Source organism: Coffea eugenioides, chromosome 1 (assembly GCF_003713205.1).
Source record: "Coffea eugenioides isolate CCC68of chromosome 1, Ceug_1.0, whole genome shotgun sequence".
In the NCBI taxonomy this organism is placed as follows: domain Eukaryota; kingdom Viridiplantae; phylum Streptophyta; class Magnoliopsida; order Gentianales; family Rubiaceae; genus Coffea; species Coffea eugenioides.
In genome coordinates, this window is record NC_040035.1 from 34,718,992 (window position 1) to 34,735,540 (window position 16,549).

Below are 16,549 nucleotides of genomic sequence, written 5' to 3' on the forward strand. Positions count from 1 at the left end.
ATATATCTAATTGTTATTGTATAAAAAATTATTACACACACCCATCTTAGGTCAATGATGTGCAACGTAGCAAAAACTCTGATGTTTGCTGCGGGCTTGGACAACTACCATGTGTGAGAGAAGTCTAAGCCTATCTCACGGGCTTTTGAAATTTAAGATATCATTACTTGGAAAATTGGTTACAGATTACGTTCAATAATCAAAACGACAAACATGGTTAAAAAGGAAAGCAGAAATTATTGTCGTGGTTAGTTGATTTCTATCAAATGTTATAGATGAATATCTAAAATTAAGAGCTCTTTAAAGCTGTTAGGGCGTCCTTCGTTGTAGCAGAGATAACAGCATCTGATGCATTAGGCAAATAATAGTACTTTCCTGGACACAAAAAATCAGATTATCTATGAGAAATCTCTCTCCCAGATAACTGAAATTTGAAGGGTTTTGGGAGACGAACCTTGAGCAACTCTAGCAATTTCTTTGGCAAACCCTGTTGAAACAAACTTATTTTCTGTGTCAATGACAAGAAGAGACATTCCTGACTTGTATATTTTACCAGCAACCTCAAGAATCTCATCCTGGAAAGGACTTCAATTAGTTTGCAAAATATGTTGGAATTTTCGATGCATGAAATAATTAGATATGCAACAACTTAAGGATGTGTACGTTCCCTTCATTTTAATGAAGATAAAATTCTCTTTTTTTTCGTTTAATTTTTTTGGGCAACTGTTATGCATTCACTTAAGGAGGAATCGCAAGTTCTACAGGCTCTCTATGTAATTTTAACAGTGCCTTCAATTTCTGCTCCCGAGTAATCTAAAACTAAAAAAAAAAAAAAAACCACAAATTTGTGTAGGAAATGTTCAAATGACCAATTACTGTACCAATATGATCATTTTATCTTCTGGTTAGCATGAATTTTACCTTCAAATCTTGAGTAGAGGGTCTAGGAGCATCTGCAGAAGCACCTTCAGGATCTGTGGACCGCTTCAGTGATATATTGGCTCTACCGTCAGTTATTGCAACGATCATTATACGCCCAACATCACCACTTTTCTCTGCATTCATTCCAACTCTGACAGCCTAAGCAGATTGAAAGTAAAACTCATGCCTCTTTGTTGTTTAGACTCAACAGAGAACCGAGACTTGAAAAAATTGAGAAAATTAACAATGGAAAAAAGAAAGAAACGGGTGGCAATAATAGAAAGTCATAGCTACCAGTTCCTTCAAAAGAAACTAAGAGCACAATTTGTAGAATAATTAACTTTGTATTATTTTAGCAACAGGGTTTAATTAATGCAAAATTCTGCTAAACTCAATTATTTTGGCCCGGCATAACTACCTTTGGGCCAAAAAACTTTTTAAATTTTTCATACCGTAGTAAGACCATGAGCTAAGGGAGAACCTCCACCACAGGGCAGTCTCTCAAGTCGTTTCCTAGCCATTGCTATTGACCTGGAAGGAGGCAAGAGAACTTCTGCAGCATCTCCACGGAAGGGGATGATACAAACCTATTCAAGGTTAACACCAGGAATGTAATGAAATTAGCTTTTCCCCCAGATATAGCAAGTTTTGTTTTCAGAAAATTGTACCAATAGATATTGTCCTAATAAACCAACAAAAACATCTACCTGCCCCTTCAAAAACTATGATCTATTTAAAACCAGCCAAAAAAAATAGAAATCACCTCAAAGCTTGAGATTATTTGTTTTGAGAAATTTCCAATATCCTTCACTACCAAAAATTTGAGGCTTTCCCACTATCTAGATAGGACCAGATAGACTGAATCTCTGACTTTGTTTTCATGATTTTATTATGCTTGGTTCCTTATTGGGATCCCTTAGAAGAATGATGATCTGACATGTCAAACTGTTAATCAGTCTTTAGTTAGAAGTTCATACAGAATAAAATGAAACCATTGATCTATCTTTCAATTCAGAAGCCAAATACAATAAATAACTTCATATAGAATTATATAGGTAACTTATGTAGATCAATTACTTGTTTTCTTACCATTAAGTAGACTGAACAAATCAAACAAACTGTAAATCTGTGATTCACTCGTATCTCAAAACTAGGAGCTAAAACTATCTCAGAGACATTACAAGGAGATATCTAAGCAATCAAATAAAAAACGAATAAACTCAATGCAAAATGCACCTGATCTCTGCTAGTATAACTTTCTGCTAGTAGCTTAAGGGCTGCACCCTTGGCATTCTGCATGCGATTTAATGCCATGCTCCCACTAGCATCAACCACAAATATCACCTATGGGAACAAGGTTCCAAAAGAATTAATAAAAAGACTATCCGCTGTAACCCATGAAAAAGGAATTCGTTGTCATGCAATCGAAATGGCATTTACTGATCACCCCATTGCAATGCAACAGAATTTGAAACATTTTATGACTTTTTCCTTTAACTTAGTTCCATTTAGTTACTTCAATAACTACCTAAGAGCTCATGAGTCACTAGTATCAAGACAGGCTCAAGAAATAGCTAGATCAGGAGGAAGAGCTTGACATATGGAACACATAAATGATGCATGTAGAACACAACTCTACCAGAGCTCCAGCTTTTCGCGCCATTCTTTTTGCTCTCATGTCAGATTTCTCCACGAAAACTCTTTTGCTCTTTTGAATGTTCCTTTCCCTTCGCAACTTCTGATATGGTGCCGCAGCTCGGAGGGTGGCATCAACCGCCAGTCTTCTTACAGGACCCTACTTAAAAGACCAAGAACTTGATTAGGAAATATAAAAATTATAAAAATCTTGTGGGGACAAGAAACGATTTAGAGTTGACCAATTGCGCGGACAACAATATTTCATCTAGAGGAATTCCAGAAACACCATATGGTAAATTTAGTTGCCCATGGAAGACTAACATAGAGGAAAGTTGACCTTCGGAATCATTGGCTTTATATATCGGCCTCTATCCTCAGAAAATATAACATTCTTGGCTCGCCCAGCTTTGCCTCGACGTCTCTGTGCTTGTTGTGCAAAGAGAAGAAGTTTCTCATCTACCAAACCCCCCTCTGCATCAAATATAAACTCTTCAGGTATTTGCTCCTGCTGCTGTTCGTTTTCTTCATCATTTTCATCCTGGTTTTAAAGGAACAATAAAATTGTTCAAAACGATCTTCAGCAAAAGATAATGGGAAGTGAGAATGGAGCTAATCTCCATCACTGAGCAACCAAAAATAAATTCATAATGATTATTCAAAGACCTCCTTATCTTCTTCTTCATTTTGCTCTTCAGCTGAATCTTGATTTTGGGGAGGAGGAGGCTGCTGGTTTTGCTGATCAGCTGGGCTTTCATTGATGATTGAACGCGGAAGGATGACCAATTCTACCTGCATCACACAGATTATAGAAGGAAATGTCAACTGGCAAATCAAAACATTTGTGACCAATCTGAAAACATCAGAACATAGTAGCTCAATACATCCATTTCCCCACGCATAAACAAACTTAAGAAGGAATTAGTAACAATGTTACACGCTTGGTGCTGAACATTTCCAAAATGCAGAAATACCACTCTCTTAAAAGGAAAATACTTGTGTAGGCTTGGTCTATGGACATACTTGTAAACCACGTAGCGTATGCAATAGCCACATGGATCTGATGATGCAATAGCCATGTGGGTATCATGATGTATGATAATGTAAGAAAAGGGATGCTGAGTGATATGTGATGATGCAAGAAAATCCATGTGGCTATTGCATGTACCTTGTGGTCTATAAGTGAACACACAGACCAACCTACGCAAGTATTTGCCCTCTTGAAATGGCTGAAGCCTGACAATTGGCTACAGATTTCTTCCAATGGATGACACAATAATAAGCAAAACAACTCTGATAAATGTGATAACTTGCAAGAACAGTTTATGATCCACAATCCGCTTAAATTGCTTAATGGCAATTCAAAGAAAAGCAGCTTTTGAATGAAAGAAAGTTCACAAGTAACACAAAAATAATAGTAGCAAATGCACCAATGGCAATTTTGCCAGGTGCAGAGGCAAAAGAAACAGCAAATTGAAAAGACAAAATTAAGTTTATACATCACTTGAGTTTTCAAAATTTAGATGAGGGAATCTAAACAAATAGTATCAGAAATATAAGGAAAGAAGAAACAGACTACTTAACAGCTTTCTTCAGGTCATCCACATTCACTTTGTCACGCCCCTCCAGTGCAGCTAAGCATTTAGCAACACGAGCAGCATACAGTTCACCTCTGTGGCCCTGTAATGACAGAAATTCATGTTGATTGTATTAAACCACTCTTCCTTTCATATAAAATCTTACAGTTTATTCTTATGGTTCATTCTTGCAGTATATTTTAGATATCCTGAGTAGCTTGGGAAAAAGAAGAAAGAAAATTTCAGGTGGAGTGAGACATCATCAAATTATAAATGTGGACTGATCCTGGATCTCACTCTATTTTTTGTTTTAAGCTCCACAATATATTTAACTCATGGATTGCAAGAATCTGATTCAACAAGTGGGATCAAAGCCTCTCTACTTCACTGATTCAACACTCCAGGTTACAAAAAAGTTCACTTAATGTAGATAACTAAAAGCAGATGCTGCGACTCATTCCTTACACTCCATGCCAAAGAAAAACAAAGACAAACGAGAGAAAATTTGTAACCCGACAAATAATATCTAGGAAACCAAAAGGTGAATGAAAAAAAGTAGAGAAAGTAGCATTGACCAAGACAATAAGGTGCTCAATACTTTTTCATCTTCCCATGCAGACTATAATACTGCTATACTTTCATAGTGTACAGATTAGTGAAAACCTGGTGCACGGAAACTTTTTAACATTTTTATCTAGAGCATCTTCAATTCAAATTAGGTAGAGTTTCATTTAAGAACCTGACAACCACCTCGGAGTGCTTCCATAACCAAGTATTTTAGCTGCTCTCTGCTCATAGTAACATCTTTCAAGTACTCCCTTGCCAAAATTATCTGCATAGCATTTATCATCATAAGACTGTACAACTGAACCAAGGATGAAGCTCATTTCCAATGAATAAGACATCATAACAGCAAATATTCTCTTCCGCTGTATCATTTGCCATCATTACTTGAAATACTTGCACAATGAATTTAAAACATACCTGAGTTTTGGCAAACTCCATTTCTTCTTCGACCATCTTAAAAACTTCATTACTACGCTCTTGGAACTTTGTAGCAATTTCAACAGCTGCAACACGATTTTCAAAATTCATTGGAAGATCTGCACTGCAGAAGAATGGTGTCATTAGTAGACAGAGTTGGTTGCAACACGTGTACAAGTAGAACAAGGGAGAAACTGGATCTAATAATCAATATTTGTAAGCAGAAAAGGTCCAGCAAATACAAAGTTCCATTTTAACAAGTTGAACCAGAATTTAAAAGACCTCAGATTTGTATCATGCTCTCTCCAAAGCCAACTAGGGATGTCTATGTATAAAAAAGTTAATATGCAGTCCTGACAATATGTACCTTAAATTTATTGCTATGCGATCCAGCAAATGTTCACGTACAGCACCCTCCTCTGGATTATAAGTTGCTATTAAAAGCGGTTTGCATGGGTGCCGGAAACTGATTCCCTCTCTTTCTACTATATTAACGCCCTCTGTCAACACATTAAGAAGCAAATTGCTAATACCCTCATCCAAAAGATTTATCTCATCAACATATAGGACTCCTCTATGAGCTTCAGCAAGAAGACCCGGCTGAAAAACAGTTGTTCCAGATTTCACGGACTCTTCGACGTCAACGGATCCTACTAGTCTATCTTCCGTGACTCCAAGTGGAATCTGTGGCAGACATGCAAGTTATAGTGTTAACAAAGAAAAAGAAACAAAATAATTATAATAATGATGATGATGATGATGATAAGCATGGAATTCTAATAAAGCTCCTGGAGTAAGACTAGCTACCTGAACAAAAGGTGACCTGATTATCTGGGTCTTGATGTTACCAGCAGGGTCATATTCAACTTTATCAGAAAATCCATCTTCCCACCTTCAATAAGCAAATACATTACCTTTTACTACTTCGAAAGGATACTGTGAGTCACAATTGAAAACTGTGATTATCACAGATAAAGTGAATCATATGAAATGCTTCTTTTGAAAAAGTACAAAGAATAAGCATGGATGACCCCAGTCCTAGAGCACAAAATTTTATCACTATGGTCTACACAAGAATCAGAACATGTAGTCCGATAAAAAATGTTGCATTATAACATGTAGTCGGATAAAGTAAATCATATGAAATGTTTCTCTTGAAAAAGTACAAGGAATAAGCATGGATGACCCCAGTCCTAGAGCACAAAATTATATCACTATGGTCTACACAAGAATCAGAACATGTAGTCCAATAAAAAATGTTGCATTATAACATGTAGTCGGATAAAGTAAATCATATGAAATGTTTCTCTTGAAAAAGTACAAGGAATAAGCATGGATGACCCCAGTCCTAGAGCACAAAATTATATCACTATGGTCTACACAAGAATCAGAACATGTAGTCCAATAAAAACTGTTGCATTATAACGTCTTCTTATCAAAACATCTTCATTACCAGACCATTATCAAGCCAGAAAAAAAGAGAATTGTTGAAATCTATCATTCTGAAGGAACAATCTTCTATTGCTGTTCTAGTTTTCATGAAGATCACAAGTTTGGAGAACCAAGAGGATGTGGAACCCATAAACATGTAATCTAAGGCTCTAATCAACTTCAAAGAAGAAGCACCGCCAACTGGGAAAGCTAAAAGTTTAGTTCAGTGCAGTTTGTTTTGGGTCACTGAGAGAGAGAGAGAGATTCTGAGCAAGGGATGCAATGCAAACTAATGAGATTTTGTCAATTCCTTGAATGTTAGTTAACTTTTTAAGCATCTTTTGGAAAGTGAGGATCCTAAAAGGTATCTCCTTTCATGGTAGGCATTGGGTATGAATCAAGATTTTCATCTAGAAGTCTTCTGTTCATATCAATCTATTAAACTATCAACTTAGTGCACAAAATGTTTAATAACTATGCCATAACTTCATCCTATACTCATTCTGGTTATGTTCTTAGTTGTTTCTAGAATTATTTAACACTTGTAGACAACTAAGAATGAGAATTCTTCACTGCTCCATTAATTTTATTTGGACAGGTGGGTTAAGGCAGGGAGATTATCAATATATGTTCTTTGAATGCTTTTATGTGGCGATATCTATTAGCAATAAAACAGGAACAACACCCTTTAAGCTAGAAATGGAGATAATCTTAACTGTAACCAGATGGCATCGCCAAAATGGTCCTGTGAGAAGTTTGTAGAAAGAATAGCATATTGCCCTTAAACACAGATCAAGTGCATGGTAGTACTTTATGTATTTTCCTGTTTGGACAAAAGCATGATTGGACATGTAAGTTTGCCAAGTTCACATTGTTTTCCTGGAACTCTTACAATTTAGGTTTAGCCAACTTATAAAGGCTGCAGATCTGTCATACGTAGTGATCCCAATTCGACTCAACATATTCATCTTCAAAAACTTTAAAGTTAAAAGATATGGGCAAAGCATGAACATGTTTCGATTGCTGGATCACCAAATACCATCCAAGACACAAATGAATTACAAGATTGATTCAGATACATTGCGTGTATAAAGAAAATTGAAGAGGCAAAATGGAACAGCTTGAAGGAAGAAGCCTCTGAAATAGTCCTTTATAATTTTTTTTTTTAAAGTTGGGTTCAAATAATAAGCTATGTTTCATTTTGGTGGTAAGTGGAAACATGCAACAGATACAGATTGGGTTGTACGTAGTAACCGTACTCTTCAGGGCAGGCAGGATCAGCATTTGCTATTGAACCAACAACTACTTCAATTGGTGGTAAAATTGCATGTAGCCCACGTGCCATGACTGTTTTTGCAGTTCCTCGTCTCCCAGAGATTGCAATCCCTCCTATTCCACGATCAATAGCCCCAAGCAAAAGAGCAGTTTTAATAGCATCCTGTTATAATTTTGAACTTAGAAACTCTGCAGAAACATGGTTATGGTAGATGGAAACAAAATATAGGACAACATGGATAATGCAAATCATGCAAAATAAGGAGTGAACTTGACAAAAAGATACATATAGAGAAGATATATGAAAAATTTATAAGATCATTTTAGCAACACTAGCTTCAAATGGCTCTATCATAGCAAATTTAAATCACACCCCATAATACTTTTCCATTTATCCCAAAATGAATGTCTTTCTCCTCAGAAGTTTTGGATCACACCAACATTCCCTAGAAGACCTACTTTAGTTTGCATTATCTCAACTCCACGCATAAACTGAAAAAAACCACAAATTTGTTGCAAAGTTTTATAATACCAAAACGTTTAACCTCAGAGAATGAGCAATGTACATACATAGTATACTAAAATGTGTTCACTTCACCAGATAAAGCATCGACATTTAATTTGATACAGAAAAAGAATGATCAAGAGTTACATCCTGAACAATTTTTTAGCTCATCTTTTCTACTATATTGCCAAACTTATATTCTGATGCATAAGAACAGCGATGAGGACGAACCAAACAAACGGATACTCCAACAGAACTCAGCTCGATAAGAATTGGTTCGATATTGGTTCAGAAACTAAACAAACCAGGCCAGAATAGAATTTAGTGTTTATCAAATATTCAAGCTCATATAACATTAAATTATTCTCCTTGGAATAAATCAAAATTGTTCCACTTAATAATTAGACTAGTTTACAAATCCACCATTTTACCAATGCATCCATAATTTCAAAATTTATCAAGCATTAACTTTCAATTGATAACAAACTAACTATTTTGGCCTCAGATGACACTGAAAATTTACTAAATTCACCTGTCCAACAACAGCAGCCAAAGGAAAATACCGTCTGCCATAAGAATCCTCATCCGTGGAAGACTGGTGCTGCTCCGGCGCCTCCTTTGCTACAGAAACGGCGCCGTTCCCGGAATCTAGAGTAGCAGTGGCATTGATTTTGAGGAAATATTTTCTCCGACTTGGCCGTAGCTTCTTTAGAAAAGAACAGGGCAAAAATGCAGAATTCGATCGAAAATTCGAGAGAGATGACGAAAATGTTGGGAAACGATAATCATAAGTAGCTACTACTGAATTGTAGCTACACGAAAATGCCATTGAAGCATCAAAATTTACACGCACAACACACACTAGGCGAGAGAGAGAGAGAGAGAGAGTTGGAGCTTTTGGAAGAAATGGTTTCTTATCCGTTGGTTTTGGGTTAAGTCATAAGTGATATCAAATTCCTTCTTCGCTATTATTTTCAATTAATTACATATTACCCCTTGAGTGTGAGTGCTATTTGAATTTCACCCCTAAACAAATCTAGAGGAAACAATCTCTGAATCCCTAAACTATTCACTTTGTTTGGTATTGATCCATCAACTATAAATCGTATGAAATAAACCCTGAACAAATATATATATGTATATGTGTGTGTGTGTATCAATTTTAAAGATTTTTGTTAATTTTAAGCGTTAGTGGTGTTGGAATGAAGAGCAAAACCAACTCAACCAAAAAAAAAATCTACTTTTTTGAGAGACTACATCAATGCTATGGAAATAATTTAGAGAGTAGAGCAATATTGTGACATTAGTTCAAAGGTTAAAGTAGTGCTTTGTGAATAGTATAAAAGCCACACAATACTATAACATTACTTTAGAAGTCAAAAGTTAACTTATTTTTGTTTGACAATACTATAACAATATTGCCCCTCATTTCATTGCTACTAATACTCAAAATTGACAAAAGTTCTTAAACTTGATATTTTTGTTTTAAGGCATATTCGGGTTGACGGAAGTCCTTAAACTTGGCATTTTTCTTTTGTTTAGGGGCTTATTTTTGATAAAGGTCCTTAAACTTGATATTTTTGTTTAAAGGCTTATTCCTGAAGTCCTTAAGCTTGACATTTTTTTTTTGTCTGGGGGCTTATTTCTGACAATTTATATAATTGAGGGATCAAAATCCAGTAAAGCTGATAGTTTAAGGGCTGACGGATTGTTTCCTCTAAAATCCCGGTGCATATTTCCACGGTGCATATCCCGGCAGCACCTTCTGCTCTCCAGTCCCATGTCACCTTCGGCTACTTTTCTCCTCCTCCCCAATCCCACCTCTCCAGCTCTTTTTTCTCCTGCTCCGAGCAAGATTTACAGAACCCAACAAAATTTTCCTCAAATCCCATCATTTTTCAAGAGAGCCTGCACTTTATCGACCAATTCTCTACAGTTTTCCAATGGGAATGTCGCCGGAGTGGAAGAAGATGATGAACTTGTTATAGGCGATTGTGTAGTCTTCGAAGAGGGTATATTTGATGACCCTTTTCTCCAAGATGAAAATTTTAACTCCAAAGAAAACCCAAGAGGGAAAGGAAAAAATTCGAAAGAAATCGAGCCTGAGAACTTAGTTCCTGAAAAATGGGCGGAAATGCAGAGGGAAATTAATATTAGTAAGAAAGAAAGGCGAAAGATTGCACAGGAGGTGGAATTTGGGCGAAAAGTGGAGAAGAAGAGGGCGGGTTTGAGGCCTATAGAAGGTGGGAATGTGGGAAATGTGAATGTGGAGAAGTTTATGAAGTATAGGGATCAAAAATTGAAACAATTGAATCCCATTGTGCTTGATAAACCAGGGTTTTTGCGCAATGAAAGAGTGGAGAAGGGTGATGATGAGGTGAGGGGAAGTGGACAGGGGAACTCTGTTGTGAGGGAATCGAGTAGTAGGGTGGCACCGAGGAATCCGAGGATGGCAGTTTATGGTGTTGGATTGGAGGATATTTCAGAGTTTTTCAGAAGTGGGAATTATGATCCTGATGCTGCTAAAAGAACTGAAGGTATATATACTTGTTCTTATGCGAATCATACTTGTTCAAATTGTCATTCTTCAATTTGTAATGAGGTGATATTTTAATTATCTTTCCACCATATAGATCATGTTAGAGTTTTTATGACTGTAAAATGATTTTTGCAATCTTAGATGATATATTCTCTTGCACTATACCACTATTGTGCGTTTCTGTAAGCCTGACATAATCGCGTATATACATTACTCGTATTATTTGTGTTGCAGAACCTTTTTCCAAAGTAACCGTGTAGCGTAACATGGTTTTATGAGACTAGATTATGTTCTTTTTCATTGTCAATAGAACATGCGAATGTTATGTTTTGTTATGTATTTTGTGTCTAGTCAATCTGAGAGTTAGATATTGGAGTGTTTGACATTGAAGGAGTTCCAAGTTAAGATTTTGTATAGTTTTGAGACTTCGGCACAAATGTAAACCTTGTGAATTATCTTAATCAGTGTCTGTATAAGTGATAGCTAGTTTCGTGTATCTCTGACGTGTCACTTTTTTCCGGTTCCATACTGGTCGAATTCAAATTGGACTATTATTGTAATACTTAGAGTGACTTCTGAATATTACTTACTTCAACTTTCCTGTTAAATTTCCACATGTTGAGGCAATTCGTGAATATAAATGCGAATTTGTTGAAAATCTTCACCATCAATTGTTTCTTTTCTTGAGATGATCTTAGATATGTCTGTATATCTTTCTGTACCACAATCTTGATGTATATAGCTGCACATATATCCTTTTCATGAGGTATTGTAATTTTGATCTAAGAATGTTCCTTGTTCTATGTAAGGTACCATTGCTAGTGTCATTCTGACGAATGTCCTCTCTTTTTCTCTTTAAACATTTTCTGTATTCTCTGTATAGTGTATTTCACTGTTTTGGTTTCACTATATGTTATTTGTCATTGTTGATTGTGTAGGTCCTCGTAAGTTATTCACCAAGGATGAAAAGGTTCTTTTAAATAGGCGGGTTCCTGATCTAGCAGTTGCTTCCTCGGTAAGTTATATAACTACATTTGATATTCAGTTTCTCATACTAGTTGAAATTCTTTTTCTTGCTTGTAACTTCAGAAAACTGCTAATAAGCTCCCCCAGTATTGAATATTATGTACTTCTAATGCTGATTTTGGGAAAATTGAATATAATTTCCATCAACTATACACTGTTTTGAATACAACATGAGGAGCTAAGTATCTTCTTAATTTTAGTAATTTGCTTTTCCTTGGCCAAATTTTCTTGTGTGGCAATTTAGGTCTACCTTATCTGATCACATAAAGTTTTGTGTTTTTGCAATATTCGACAGGTAAAGTGGCAACCATTGCATACTCTTGCTGCCTCTGGAGAATTTCACCTTGTCAATACTTTGTTAAAACACAATGTTGATATCAATGCCATGGACAAGGTACCCTGGTTGACAACCTTCATTATATTATTGCAGTTTAAATGCTTTTGAGGCATCAACCGGTGGACGTCTTCGTTGACTCCTTGTAGATGTTGGGTCTGAGCTTGTCTTCTATCTTTTAACAGGACGGATTGATTGCGATTCACAAAGCAATTCTTGGCAAAAAGCAGGCTATTTTCAACTATCTATTGAGAGAATCTACAAATCCATTTGTTCGTGATAGAGTAAGCTACATATGCTGTTTCCAAAAACTTCTTCTTAATATCATTCAGATAAATTTTGTCTTCTATGTTTATTTCGATGTTGTGAAAGTTATGCTGAATTCTTTTTTGCTCCAGAAAGTAATAAAAATCTAACATGTGTGAACTTCATGTTGGTGATGCTAGTAAACATCCTGAACCGAAAAAACCTTCCTTTAAGTTCATGGATTTAGTAATTGATCATTAATAACTTTGGGATCAAGATTCTATCACTTTCCTTTTATGATTTCTTTATCTTCTCCTTGTAGTTGTCATTTTTTCATGCTTAAGCGGGAGAATAGAACATGCATAAGCATTCAAGCAACTTATCTCCAGTGAAAAAAAATAAAAAAAATAATAAGGGACCTCTAGTGCATTGTGGTACTAAATACTTGAGGCTTGAATTTCATCTTATTAGCAATTAATGTTAGCATAAGCTTTCATTTTTCAATTATGTGTGTTTTTTTTTTTTTTTGGCATTTGGCATGTGGTTTACCTATTGTTCTTTTGAAATCTTTTGCTGGCAACAGGAGGGTGCCACCTTGATGCATTATGCTGTTCGAACAGCTTCAAGTCAAATGATAAAGATCCTTCTTTTGTATAACGTTGACATCAACCTCCAAGACAATGTATGGCTAATGTTCTCTACATAAAGCTCTTGCTACGTTTTGTTCAGTTTTCTAAATTTGGGCTGATATTGTTCTGTTCCCTTTTAGGATGGCTGGGCACCATTGCATTTAGCTGTTCAATCTCGCAGAACAGATGTAGTAAGGCTTTTATTGATCAAGGGAGCTGACAAGACGTTAAGGAACAAGGTAGCAAAGTGCAGACTGTTTAATTTTCATTTATTTTGTTTTCTAGTCAAACTTGATTGCTGTGTTTGTGTGAGTTTTGATAGGTTTATCATGCTCCCAAATGGTGCTGTCTTTCTTGAGATCTAATTGATGAGCTAATGCTTACCTCCTGATTGTGTTGTCTTAATCCTGCACTGACCAATTGTGTACACGAAACAATTTGTACTTGCGTAAATAAACAAAGTGCCTAGTGCTCCTACTGAGCAGAATCTTGCCACTAAATTGATAACCATCTACATACACTCCAGCACCTTTCGGTGTCCTTGGAACAAATTAACCTTTCCATCCGTAGGTAAGACCTCTGTAAATGACCTTGATCATGCATGTCATTGACTTGAAGTATTATTTTCCTTTTCAGGGTTTGGTTATTAATTGTAGCATGAATTATGTTAGGGTTGCTTATGTCTTTTGTACGCGGCACAATTTCTAAATTTTAGCTTCATGTTGCAGGACGGTTTAACTCCTCTTGACCTTTGCCTGTATTCTGGTAGAGACACAAGGACGTATGAGCTAATCAAGCTACTGAAACAACTTCCAAGAAGCCCTTCTGGATAATAGAACTAGAAACGAGCTCGCAATGTTTCAACTTGCCTGCAATTTTCAGAATCAAGGTTAAGGCTCGATTTAGATTGCATTTTTTGGGAGAGTTCTTGGAAAGTTTTGACAGTAGCACTTTGTTGTAAAAAGTATGCACGCTAAAAAGAAGATTCAAGAGTATTTTGCAAAAATTTTTCGACGACTAGTTCTTGCAGATAGGATTTCTTTTGTACATGTGCCCTAAAGCTGCTTCAATTAGGTAAAAGCATGTATTGCATTTGCTATTTTGCTCTGTAATCATCATGTTGTAGATCTATAAAATCAACACATTTGCCTTAGAAATCCCTCTGTTCATTCATATTTCAATCCTTCGTGCTTTTCTTTAATGCTAGTGTGGCTTAGGTGGCTTATGTGTTGTCTTTTTGTTTTTTCCTCTTAATGTCCAAAATTTGGGTAGACTCGATTTTCAAAAATCCAATGGCCTAGATACTACTTGGTGAGATTGTATGATACAATTTGGGTTATTGGTTCTTTGAAAACCGGATCTATCCAAATGCGAGGTTCTTTCAATTTTCTCTCAGCTTTTTATAGTTCTACCTCACGCCCATGTCAGGAATTAATTAATTACATATCTTCTATATCATTATGTGGCTTATTCTTTAGATCCAGCCTTGGAACTTCTCACTTGTATATCGAGCCCAGACTAGGATCAATTTCGGTTTGAGTATTCCTGTGAAATGAGATGCGTCATCACTTCTCGTTCAATTCCTGGACCTGTCCATCTCTCATGATTAGGGCTGTTCATGGACTGGGTTAGCCTAGCTGAATGAGGCTTGTGTTTAATAGGATCGGGCAGAGCGTAGATCTAAAAAATAAGTTCAAATTAACTGTGAGCAGTTTGGACTTTATTAAGCCCAATCCAATTATGTAGCGCGCCTACTCGTTGAAAATGATATATTTAAATTGACATTTCAACAAAATAGTATGACAAGTAGAATGATTAGCCCTTATACTACTAAGTTAATACAAGATGAGAAATACTCGAATCCTCAGTATCTAAGTACACATATGTAAAGTTCAATATAAGCCTTTACTCAAAGTTATATAGTTTGTTTTGATATCAATAATATTTCTAACGTTTTTTTTTTAAAAAAAAAATGGAAGTCCTAGTTTAAAATGTCCTAATATGATATAATATAATGTTGTTGAAAATGCTTTCCTAGTTTAATATAAAATTATCGAACTCCTAATTAGAGACTCTGACAGTCTGACTTCACCATTCATCACCGACTTACATGCTCACATGTCTTGCAAAATTCATGATGGAATATTAAATAGAAGATAACAATAGCACATAAAATTTTCCTAATTTGTGAAGATTTTTTTAACGTCCAAATTTGTATATACAGCCGAATTTCTCAATAACTAAAAGTGTAAAACTGTATCACATAATGGGAAATTTTATGGTGCTTGGTCAATATCTTTTGATTGGTATTATGCATCTGCGACCAAATTTGTTCAATCTTTTGTTTGCAGGTACAAATCATACACTCCTTCTAAAACTTGAGGAGACAAGAATATTTTTCTCTAATTGCCAAACTCTTCTCGACACCTCTTTTTAAGTACGTTCAATTCACAATATTACTTTGTCTTTATTTCTCAATATTGCCTATTTTTTTAGTACATTCTATTAATTATCTTCTACTCGATTACATACTTAAAACCAATTTCCTACAATATCGAAAATTAAACATCATTTTTACATCCCAAAAGAAAATAAAAGTGAAGCTGTAAACCTAGTCAGGGGGAAAAAATTAAATCCTTTTGTAAGTTTCTCTTTAGAATAGAAAAAAGGGCTAACAAAAACCAAAAGAAAAAAAAAAACAGCAATTGATAATATAAATGAGGTATGGACTCCCCTTTTAACTTTCTTCTTGTATGTATTAGCCCATCAGCTTGGTTCCCATTGATGGCTAAATATCCAGAGATAGATTTTCATCCACTTTTTTTTTTTTTTTTTTTTGCATTTATTTGTACAAAAAAAAAAGAACAAAAATCAAGAATTCGTAAAGGGCAGGGAAATTTTCTTTTTCTTTTTTAAAACGAAATAGGAGAAATGGTCTAAGTTGTTCTAACGAACCGTTGACGTCCCTCTGTGCTTGTGGCACTGCGTATCTGCAAATGTAGACAATAGAAAATGCAATTCAGCGTTGTTCATTTAATTATTATGGAAATACCAAAATTTATATTTTTTTAAAGGGTAAAATATACAATATAATATACAAATACCTGATTTTATTAGCACATTCTTTATTTTTCGATTTGGATAGAAAGCAGAAGATGTCTTTAAAATTTACAAATGTCTAATTTGAATAACTTTTTTTTTTGGCGATAAATTGGTCATCAAACTATAGTAAATGTGATATTTTGCTTATTTCGTCCAATCTCATCCTTCAGCTCTCTTATTTTAGGGTTGTGTACGTAAAGTATTTATGTGCTTAATTCGCTGTATTTTTGGCATTTGTTTCATCAAAATACCCATTTCTTATCAATATGCCACATTTATGTTTAGAAATCTGTACTTGGCTAAAACAAATGTATTAAATGGAATGCCCTTAAAACAAATAACTAC

General features: G+C 35.3%; 2 protein-coding genes across 2 annotated transcripts; one reads left to right on the forward strand and one right to left on the reverse strand.

Annotated features, from left to right (window-relative positions):
- Nucleotides 1–112: 112 nt before the first annotated feature.
- LOC113775701 (magnesium-chelatase subunit ChlD, chloroplastic) lies at nt 113–9,223 on the reverse strand. The gene is made up of 15 exons (XM_027320686.1): nt 8,861–9,223; nt 7,808–7,986; nt 5,925–6,009; nt 5,485–5,801; nt 5,118–5,241; nt 4,873–4,965; nt 4,141–4,236; nt 3,223–3,348; nt 2,897–3,097; nt 2,561–2,716; nt 2,158–2,265; nt 1,374–1,508; nt 922–1,080; nt 455–575; nt 113–375 (listed from the first exon to the last, which is right to left on the reverse strand). Exons 1-15 carry the CDS (start codon nt 9,155–9,157, stop codon nt 290–292), a joined length of 2,283 nt encoding a protein of 760 aa, XP_027176487.1. The 5' UTR covers nt 9,158–9,223; the 3' UTR covers nt 113–289.
- An 836-nt stretch (nt 9,224–10,059) lies between these two features.
- On the forward strand, nt 10,060–14,275 carry LOC113764708 (ankyrin repeat domain-containing protein, chloroplastic). The gene is made up of 7 exons (XM_027308680.1): nt 10,060–10,865; nt 11,806–11,882; nt 12,189–12,287; nt 12,413–12,511; nt 13,057–13,155; nt 13,243–13,341; nt 13,831–14,275. Exons 1-7 carry the CDS (start codon nt 10,109–10,111, stop codon nt 13,933–13,935), a joined length of 1,335 nt encoding a protein of 444 aa, XP_027164481.1. The 5' UTR covers nt 10,060–10,108; the 3' UTR covers nt 13,936–14,275.
- The last annotated feature ends 2,274 nt before the right edge of the window (nt 14,276–16,549 follow it).